At 45.6% G+C, this 10,290-nt stretch overlaps 1 protein-coding gene across 1 annotated transcript; it reads right to left on the bottom strand.

Annotated features, from left to right (window-relative positions):
* Window positions 1–298: 298 nt before the first annotated feature.
* Window positions 299–9,732, bottom strand: ptpn9a (protein tyrosine phosphatase non-receptor type 9a). The gene is made up of 13 exons (XM_049724319.2): window positions 9,310–9,732; window positions 5,593–5,736; window positions 5,430–5,519; window positions 4,606–4,730; window positions 4,418–4,523; window positions 4,215–4,322; window positions 3,724–4,040; window positions 3,538–3,625; window positions 3,397–3,466; window positions 3,126–3,204; window positions 2,876–3,026; window positions 2,603–2,810; window positions 299–2,525 (listed from the first exon to the last, which is right to left on the bottom strand). Exons 1-13 carry the CDS (start codon window positions 9,340–9,342, stop codon window positions 2,335–2,337), a joined length of 1,710 nt encoding a protein of 569 aa, XP_049580276.1. The 5' UTR covers window positions 9,343–9,732; the 3' UTR covers window positions 299–2,334.
* Between the last annotated feature and the right edge of the window lie 558 nt (window positions 9,733–10,290).

Genomic DNA, 10,290 nt, shown 5'->3' with positions numbered 1-10,290 from the left:
TTTGGAACAAAATAGTTGGGGCACGCCCCCCTTCCCACTGACCCCCCTCCTCTCCATGTTGGCATTGGTGCGCGTCACATTGCGCGTCACCAGGTTTGAAGAGCAGCCGCCAAAGTCCATGCACGCATCCTCAAAATGCAATGTCGCCTCGACTCAAGTGACCTGACTGATTTTTTCTCTTTTCCGATTTATTTATTCTGAGCTAAAATGTGTGGTACGAGTCAACAAGCATCAATTTGGCAGTGAGTGAACTTAAAATAAAGAAGCAAAGTGTGCTTCAAGAATGATACAAAGAAAGCACATTGACATGGTTTGTATTTATTACAGTATAGCTTGATTCAGTATTCACAATAATGATAAAGTACAGTAATAGGTTATAATAAAACAAATATAAAATTAATGTAAATAACTTTATATATCCCGTATGAAAACAGCTGTTGAATAGGATAGAAAAATAAAAATAGGCCACATTTCGGCTTTGAAGGAAGCGGGGGAAAATGACAACGGCAGATGTAAAAAAAAAAAAAAAAAAAAAATGCTTCACTACAAGTAAATTCAATATGAATTCTGTAGTTAACATAAAAAGAAAAAAAAATCTTGACCCGACTACAACATGGTGCATGACACACATACAATAATACAGTATACTCTGATATTTTACATACTTATATACTTAAAACAATGTGGCAAGATGCAAGCACACATTTACAACCACAGTCTGGAACTTAAAAGCAACACACACATTTTAAAATCCGTCTCATACATCACTTGGGACTTAAGGTAGGCACATGTGTGCATTCTGGAGATCAATAAATGGTTCATTTTTATATTATCTCTACATACATCACTGCTGACATTCCCAAGTATATTGGGGCTCTTGGTGAAAAGTGCTAAGACGTGGTGAGTGTGTGTGTGTATAAATGTGTGTTTGTGTGAGGGGAAAATATTGCACCACTCACCAACACTTGGCTTTTCCCGCGGAATGTCCTTTTTTTTTTTCAGAAGGGAGGGGTGAGCACATTGGCGTCACAGTTGTCATTTTCGGGAGTTTGATCGCGACCTTTCTGTGCGGAATTTGGACAGTCACTTCACTGGTGCGAGTGTGTGTGTCAGCTGGGACAGGCAAAAACGGATGGAAATGTGCGAGTGGCTTGCTCGTGTGTCATAGTGTGTCTTATTGTGCAAAGTAGCACAGGCGGTCTTTTGCTGCTCGCTCTTATCAGCTACTCTGGCATCCAACTTGTGCTAAAACAACGATATAAAAAAAAAAAAAAAAACTTGGACCCTTGGGGGTAAAAAGAGAGCAACCTGGCAGTTTCCTCCCCTTTAAGAAAATTGTGCATCAGGTGTATTTTACCTTCCATAAAACAATAACTGCCGAAGACTATTTACAGCTTCACATATTTGTATTTTTGGCTATTTTCAGATATTTGCTACTAAAACTCACCGACAAGCATCTGTGCGTATTTTTGTGCGCTCTGTTATCACCCAAAGACGCCGCCAAAGCTTAATAGGAAAGTGCTGATCAGTGTCCAGGAAGTATGTTGAAGCGATACGGTTGACATCTTTGCGTGTAGAAAGGCTAAGCTTAGCTGTCATTTTAAGTTGTAATATCATCAATCAACACTAGATGGCAAGTTTGGAATGATATACAGTAAGTACAAAGATAGGACTTCAAAATATTAACATTTTCTGAGAGTTTATTTTAGTTTAAAAATTGTGTATGTGTTTTGTGTTGTTGTTCAGCAGTTTTGTGCAATCATTTTTGATGCTTTTTTCAGCCCGTGTTGTTGGCTTCAAAGCTTTTGTGGTTGGGTTAGGATAGTGGATTGAAATTGTATGATCAAAAATGAAATATATTTAGAGTACATATTGGAAGTGTGTGGCCACCTCCATTATTCAAGTTGCCTATCCTTGGTTTGAACTAGAAAAAATAAAAACAACTTTTTTTCGCGGGGGGTGTGTTAACTCGCAATAGGGCTCGCTTCCTAACACCTGCAAAAACGGTTTACCCTAAAGTTAGTAAAAAAAAAATTATACATTTAAAAAACGTGAAGTTTGTGACCAAATGGTTGTTAGCAAAAACAACAACAACAAAAAAAACTGCATTTTGGGTGGATTTACTGCTTAGGCTGCCATACAATGAGACCATACAACCTGTTTGCTGGACTCCATACAGCCACACAAACACGCACACACATTGTCACATGCTGACGAATGGTTCCAGGAAAGACAAGGACAGCACTTGGCAAGACGAGCGTCTTGGGGCAAACAGCAGAATTTTGTGGCTGGGTGTATTATGGATGGAAATGGGTGTGAGGAATGAAGCGCAGCTCACTGATTGGTCGGGAGCAAGCCTTGCCTTTGGGCTTGCTCCAAAATGGCGTTGTAGCAGAAGTAGTACTGGTCCGGGGTTTGGATACTGAAGGCCCTCTGGGTTCTCATGCGTCGCACCGTCTGGCACACGTTGAGCGAGCCCACGTCTTGTAACTGCGACAGACAGATGTCCAAGGCACAGAAGGTACCTGGGGGAGAAAAACACAACCATGTTAGCGAGTTACGCTCTGCTCTGATGTCCACGTAAGTGCAGATGCCTCCTCACCCGTCCTGCCGATCCCAGCGCTACAGTGAACCACCATGGGGGGTCTCTGCGGGTATCCCGTCCACTGAGGTCCCAAGGCCTTGATCATATTCCACTGCTCTTTCTTCACAGCCGACAGGAAGTCGATGAGAGTCACCGCCGAGGTCGGGACGCCGTAGTCGGGCCAGCTGAGGTACTGGAAATGACTCACTTGCCTTTGTTCACATGTCTGTTTGGACCATTGGGGACATCTTAGTTGCATGGGAATATTCAAGTGACATATTGTGGCCTTACCTCAGTGTTGTGCAGCTCAAGGATGGTGTGGTTGTAGTGGGTGTAGTGGTCAACCCTTTGATTCACCACAGCTATGTGACCGTAGACCTCCTGGCCACCTTCAACCAGGGGCCAGTACTGTCCGCATTTCCTTCGGCTGCCCTCCTCCGTCCTGCAACCATGAGGAACTTTGCATTCTTTTCTCAGAACCCTAAGTGGTCCAACTTGCGGTTCGACCAGAGCTTGTCAGAATTTTTCAAAATCAAATTACCTGGTTGTCATGACGACAACAAGCACATTTTGCTCCCAAACCATTCTCCAAAAGTCACCGTAGGTCTTTTCCAGGGGACCTACAGTGTGGCGAACAAGCAATTTTATCATGCAAGTAAGCTCATAATTAGTTGCAACAGATAAATATTCGCAATAATATTCCGAATTGGTGTACCGCACAGGTCGATACTAGGTACACATCCATTTTCTATAAATACACTGAACAGAACGGAAAATGCAGATACTTCAAAAGAACACAATGTGTGTTTTACCTTGAGTACCAATATACGCGTTCTTCTGTTTGTAACCATCCATGAAGCTCGCGTTGATGTAGTCAGATCTCTGTTGGGACATGTTTCTAAAATTAAGCACTTGATTGACAGCGTCAAGCCTCAAGTCGGCCAGTGGCGAACCTCGCTCTTTCGTGGTTTCAGGCGGACTCTTGTTTGATCAAGACACAGAACATCTCCATATCGATTCCGCTCCAGATTGTAGACGGCTCTGTAAATAAAAAGAATGAAAGGCCAAAGATGGCGACGTTCCACTCGTGTCGTGTTTGGGACAAATAAAGTGACAGATCCATATTTGAAGGAACTCACTGTGCACAGTGGAAGGTCCCCGGCGGCGCTTCTCTCCGGAGCTCCTCGTACTCCAGGTGGATGCCGGAGCGTTGGAGTCTCCCGAGGTGCGTCAGCAGCTCCTGCGGGCGCATGGATTCTGGTCCTGGGATGTGAATGGAGGAGTCCTCCAGGGGGATGCCCACCAGCTCGTCCACGGGGTCCACACGGCCGTTCTGGCCTGCGAGAAGCTGCTGGTTCCAGCTGAAGGTGTCCAGGGGAAGAAGGCCTCCCAGGTGCTGGGGAAGGCAGTCCCTGGGTAGGTGCTGCCGCAGCTCGACCATCTTCACAAACTGGACCTGGAAGCCAAGATTTCAGTTGACTTTTTTCCTGCCGTATTCCCTGACTGAGGGGCGTGGCCTCGCGAGCCATATCAGGAGGTGGAGCTCCTTAAGAGTGTTTTGTCCCTGTCTGAAAGTCTAATGGCTCGTCTCCAGCACATGAGGTGGGCTATAAAACGGGAAGTCACTTACACGCTCCCGAAGTTTCTCCAGCAGCAGACTGAGCAGGTTGTAGGGTACTCGAAACCACACCGGCGCCCCGACAATCAACACCTTCTTCAACCTGGCCGGGAACGCCCCCTAAAAGAGTTGAGGGAATACAGAAAAAAGCATTGCCACTTGGACCTGCAGTACAAATCCGGCCTCAGATGTTGAGATCAGTCCTAATGACAAACCTTCAGTAAGTTGAGAATCTTCTTGCTCAGGTCCAGCTCAAAATTTGTGTAGTCGGAACCGGCCATGTCGTAGATGAACACCAAGCCGTTCCTCTGAGTCTCGAAGCTGTTGGTGACAAATAAGTTTAGAACACAATAATAGGTACTCCAAAACATTTTTTTTTTTAGGTGGGAGTCAAAATGCTCGCCTCTCCACGGCGCGATCCAGGAGGTAGAAGAGTGCCTGCAGAACCACGTGGTTGCCCGTCTTGTTTGGGTGATGAAGTTTGGCAGTGTACAAGGCGATGGAGGCTCCTGACGGATCCCGAGCACTCTGCAAAAAATAAAAAAAACATTAAAAATAAAAAAATGTAATTAAAAACATGTAAAAATAAAATAGAAAAACATATTTCCAGGTAACCTGCCCACAACTGACAAAACCGGGTCGTTTTTTATCTTTATCAAGGTTGAGTCACTATTCTCAATGAAATTCAAACGTGACAATTCTAGACTCGACCACACGGAGGCGCTCGAATTTACCGGCTGGATTTTTATTTATTTTTGAGTCCATAGCAGGAGGAGCAACTGTGGATTCAGTAAATGACGCTGCTGCTGAAGGAAGACGATTTAACAGCAGCCGATACAGGAATAGGGCTAAAAATACTTTGGACAGGATATGAACGACGTGTGCAGCATCCACGTCAATCGGCTGCATCGGCGGGAAGGCACGGAGGGAAGCGGGAGTCTTTATTACGGGTGGAATTTGGATGACAAAAGGCTAAATATATCTTCCACCTCACGGAAATATTTGATTCCAAATTAGAACACGTCCCTACTCGCTAATGTTGCTCATTCACGTCTCGGAATTGGCGGGTGGCGCGCTAGCAACAAATAACGTATTTCCACAAACGGCGCCAAGGGGCATTACTTACGTCAACCGCAGAGGTGATAAATTTGGAATTTATTAACAGCGACTGAGCACAATCGAGAAGACAAAAATGGTCATTTCGACACAACGCGGAGCGCAACCTACCAGCACCGTGAACTTTCCGCTGAGCAGCTCCGAGCGCAGAGGTTCTTCTTGAGGCTGAAGTCTGACGATGCCTTCTTTCAGCCGCGTTTCCTGGAGAAGGCCGGGTCAAGCGAAGACACGAGACGGCGGCAAAAAAAAAAAAAAAAACGGGAAGCTTGCCTACCCTGTAACTGTGGAACAGCTGGATGGCTCGGAACACGTCGAACTTGCGCGCCATGAGGAACTTGACGGCCAGTTCCCTGGAGAGCGGCGAGACTCCATGCTGACTGGTCCACTTGGTGATTTCCTCCAGGAACTGTCTGATAGCCTGAAACAGATGCCGACAACGTCACATAAAACCGCAAAAATACCGGAACGGAAAAGTTAGGAAAAACAAAAATCACTTTCATATGAGGCTCACCAATAGTCTTAGCAACAATGCTAACACGCTAGCATGAACTGCTGCGACACATGCGCGTAGAATTTTACAACAAACTATTTTATTTTATTTCACAATCCTTTGAGAGCTGCTTCCTCCCCCTTCTATCATGAGCGAACACCAAAGCGTGTCGCTCCGACTTCCGCCAGCTGTGTCGGGCGATGCTAATGAGCTTCTTGTGGAATCTGGCAGCGACCACAGAAAAGAACCCAAGAGAATAGCAGAAAGGCCCCCTGGTGGGTTTACGAGAAAATAAACCAAGCGGAAACAAAAAAAAAAAAGGTCATATTTTTAGCTATTCACAAACCTAGACCTTTGGAAAAACTAAATAAATCTAATTGACTTTGAAAAAGCTTCCCCTAAATTTAGCAGTCTCACAAAGGTGTGTGTGTGTCAGGGGTACTTCCTGTGCCCCCACCCCGAAAACTCTGAGTCGCCGCCATCTCAGCACCCCACGTGGCCTTCTACTTTTTGTGGTCACAAGCGCGAAGGGAGTCGTGGGGTTGGCGGAGGCGGCGGGCCGTGGGGTGCAGGAAGTCCACTTGTGGGATCCTCTTTCGGAGGACAAAACGCTCAGTGAGGGGTGGCGAGGGCCCGAAGACAGGATGCCACTGTGTCTGCTCTTCCCCTCTTTTTCTCTCTCTCGAGGAAAGACGACGAGATATAAAGCCGTTGCTCTGTTCTCGGGCCTTAACATGCACCACGTGAGGCGCCGGTGCACCTGACACTTGGATCCACCGGTCACTCCATTAGGTACCCCTCATCTCCAGCCTCCGAATGATCACCGTCACACAAGTATAAATGGAAATTGATGATTACGGTCTCATTTTTTGTTTTCTTTTCTTTCCGACGTGAGCGTATCGAGTCTGTCAAAGTGTTTAGCTGACGTCAGCATTTTGCATCCACTCGGGAGTGTGACAACATTATTGATAGACTTCAAGTCAAGCTGGGCCTCAGATGTTAGCGCCAAAGACAACTTCCTGTCAGGTACGCCCCCCCCTCACTCGCCTACAGACCACGACCCCGACTTCCTGGAGTAGACTTTCTTGTTTGGTTTCTCAGGAGGGGGGCTGGTGGGATCAAATCAGCGGATCCGTTCCGCCGTGGCGTTGGCGCGCTAACGGCGGACGAGTGGCTTATTTGTTTCTTTGAGGATGCGTAAATATTTACCCGATCGTGGCAGATGTTTCCCCTCAACGCTTGGGACCGTCACGATGCAGTTTCCACGAGCTCGCTTGCGTAACTAGTTTGCGAGAGCCAAACTTAATGCCGACGTCATCTAATTAGCGCGATGCCGCGTCGATTACTTCGTGACTGTTTTCTGTGCTGAAACTTAGCTAAGGCAGATCCATTTTTAGTTCTATTCCAACGGTACTTAACAATTATCCAATTCATCAATCATTATTCTTGCTAATCTATTAATTGCTTAGAGATCTTGTTTATGTATAAAAGCCATAAAAAGCATTTGCAGATGTTGTGTTTGGTAACATGGCGGCCAAATTGGGGCTCACTTCCATTTGGGACGAGGCAGTCGATGCCCAAAAAACAGGAAGTCGATACGACAACACTCGAGGCCCTCTCTTCCCACTTTCTCTGCTTCCTGGGAGCGCACGCAACACACACACGCACACATACATGCACATAAGCACATGACAGACACACACGTGCACTCTGCAACCAACCCCGCCCCTCAAACAAGAGTCTCGTGGAAATGCTTTTAACAGCTGCCTGAATGAAGTTCCACGATGTGTGTGTGCGCGTGTGTGTGGGTTCCCCTGACACACACACACACACACACACACACACACACACACACACACACACACACACACACACACACACACACACACACACACACACACACACACACACACACACACACACACACACACACACACACACACACACACACACACACACACACACACACACACACCATAGGACCCCCCCCATTAGAAAAAAAAACTAAGAATGAAACAAAGTAGGCAGACGATGACTACGAGGAAGAAGCGAGGAATCGCCAACGAGGAAAAACATGCTAACTCAACTCAAAGTGGGAACACGTGGTCGGGCGGTCCAGGCTAAATGCTGGAATGCAACGGCAATCATGTGGCGATTCAGCGTTTGTTTTCGAAGTACAGTACAGTTCTGTGTCTTTTTTTCCACAACTTCATGTCATGTTTAAGAACTATTTATTCTTCAACATTTATTTGAATTCATTCTTGTATTTGGGGCGAGGCGGCGTACACCCTGGACCGGTCGCAGGTCACACCTACTGAGAATTTAGACAATAAACTTAACAAGTATGTCTTTAGAATGTGGGAGGAGGAAGCCAGAGAAGCGAGCAACTATTTATTTTCCTACAGTTCAACTTGGGATGGGCGAGTACCAAAACCAGGTTATCACATTTGGGCCAACCCCAACCTTATTTCAAAGTATCGAGTACTCGCCAAGTACGCCAGTACTTCACCAGTGAAGCATCAATCATGTGTCAGAAAGACAGAAAGGTCTTTGTTTAAAATGATCCGTCATTGTATCAATTGAAACTTCATGAATCAAAATGATCAGTCATTGTGTTAACTGAAACTTTATGTAATCATAAAGTGAGTCATCAAAAGGGAATACTCAAACTAGTATTGTTTCGAGGAAAAGTAGTAGCCGTGCGTCACGTCGTTTGACCTGCACCGACGATTCCATTTTTTATTTGATTTTCGTTGTGGTTAAACTCGCATTTGCATAATCCTGACAACTCTAATTATCGCATCCGCCAGGGCGTTTGCTTCATCATTTCATTTCATACGTGCATTCATCATGTCATTCATCAAGTCACAGCAAGCATGTAATTATGTTGTACTTGGAACTTAACACTGCATCATAAGAGCAAAATATTAGGAACACCTCTCACTATCAGGCAGTGCACTTTCCCAGTTAGGAGTTTGAATGTTTAAGGAAAAAACAAAAACACACTAAAGTGTGAATGGTCGCGCTTCTGTCTGGCGACCATTCCCGGGTGTACACCAAAATCGATGAACGGATGTCTTATGGCATTAATGAGCTATGCATAACTAGTTGTTGTTTTTTTTGGGGGGGGGGAACAAAGTCGTGCTGTTCAGTTAACGCAATGCAATAATGATGATGCGTTTAAAGACCACAGAAAAAACTGGGAAAAAAACGATTTTTTTGAAAAGACGATACTAGTCATAAAATGCGCATATTTTCCACAGCTGCTGTGCCCTCCACCCACTCAAGGGGGGCTTGCATTGGTTATGCATGGAGGCGAGGAGGGGTCATTTGCTCAACACAACGACTCAAACACACATGGGAACTGTCGGTGATGCAATAATGCGCCACAAATCGATAACAGCAGTTCCGCTCGGCTTTCTGGGCAACATTTCAGTCCGCATTCGAGCATTGACACGGTTCCAGTCCCTCGAATTGAACACAAACACACAAAGGGCCTACCTCTTCTTCCTCGGCCGACAAAGTAGCTGCCATGGTACCAATTCGGTCACCGCCACACAGGAGGAGGAGGAGGAGGAGGAAGAAGCCTTGTGGGGGGGGGTCGCTGACTCGTCGGTCCTGCTTTTCTTTTTCTCCGAGGCTAATTAACTCAAATGTTCCATTAGAAAAGGCGCACGAGATGAATGCGGTTCTTGTGTTAGTTTATAGCAAGCTTACACTTATAATAAAAAAAAGGCAAAAAAATAAAAAAAACAAGGCCCTTGTGGAGGTTCGGCCGCCTTCGGAAGCGTCCCCTCCGCAAAGCCCAGCCCAGCCTCAGACTAGCTTTAGCCTAGCCTAGCCGCGCGCATCGCCGTCGACTTCTTCCAGCCATGAAGTTTTTTATTTGCCGGAGAGCCCTGAACGTCTCCTTTATGCTGCCTGCTATGAGGCCAGCGAGTCAGCCGCTTCCTGTGCACAACTCTGCACCCTAGTGGTTATCAGTAGAACTGCAACCACAAGGTCACACCCCCCCCCATGCATTCATTCATAAATAAATATAACAAAGTAATGGCAACATTGAACATGAAAATACACCAGAAACATTAATTTGTTATGCAAATTATAGTTGCCCTGGGAGAAAATGTAACTTTATCTCCATTTTATCTGACTATTATTATTAACAGCAAAACTTCGACGATAACTTCGACACATTTAGATATTTTATTGTCGTTTCGTATTTTGGCGTCTATCTGGGGTCAAGTTGCGAGCTAGCTTTCACTGCTTGTGTGTGTGAGAAAGCGTGGGAGAGCTCAGATAAAAAGTAGAAATGAGCGCAGCGTTTCCTGGAAAGCGATACACGCTGCTGACTAATACCTGGATTCCTGCAGTAAAGCGCCTGCTGGCTCAGGCTTCTCAGAAAAGTGCTTCACAATTCCACGTGGTACATTTGAATAGTAAATTAATATTCTTTGAGACATGACATTTCAAATTCTGACGGTT

This window comes from Syngnathus scovelli, chromosome 6, assembly GCF_024217435.2.
Source record: "Syngnathus scovelli strain Florida chromosome 6, RoL_Ssco_1.2, whole genome shotgun sequence".
NCBI classification, from domain to species: domain Eukaryota; kingdom Metazoa; phylum Chordata; class Actinopteri; order Syngnathiformes; family Syngnathidae; genus Syngnathus; species Syngnathus scovelli.
The sequence above is the reverse complement of the archived record's forward strand: the minus strand, read 5'-3'. Positions and strand labels throughout refer to the sequence as shown.

Bases quoted from the DNA above. Each gene is read 5' to 3' on its own strand.
- ptpn9a (XM_049724319.2), bottom strand. From the start codon at position 9,342: ATGGCAGCTACTTTGTCGGCCGAGGAAGAAGAG. The intron at 4,323-4,417 runs GTTTGTCATTAG...CAACTCTTTTAG, and splicing joins AGATTCTCAACTTACTGAAG to GGGGCGTTCCCGGCCAGGTT. The intron at 2,811-2,875 runs GTAAGGCCACAA...TGGTCCAAACAG, and splicing joins TTGAGCTGCACAACACTGAG to ACATGTGAACAAAGGCAAGT.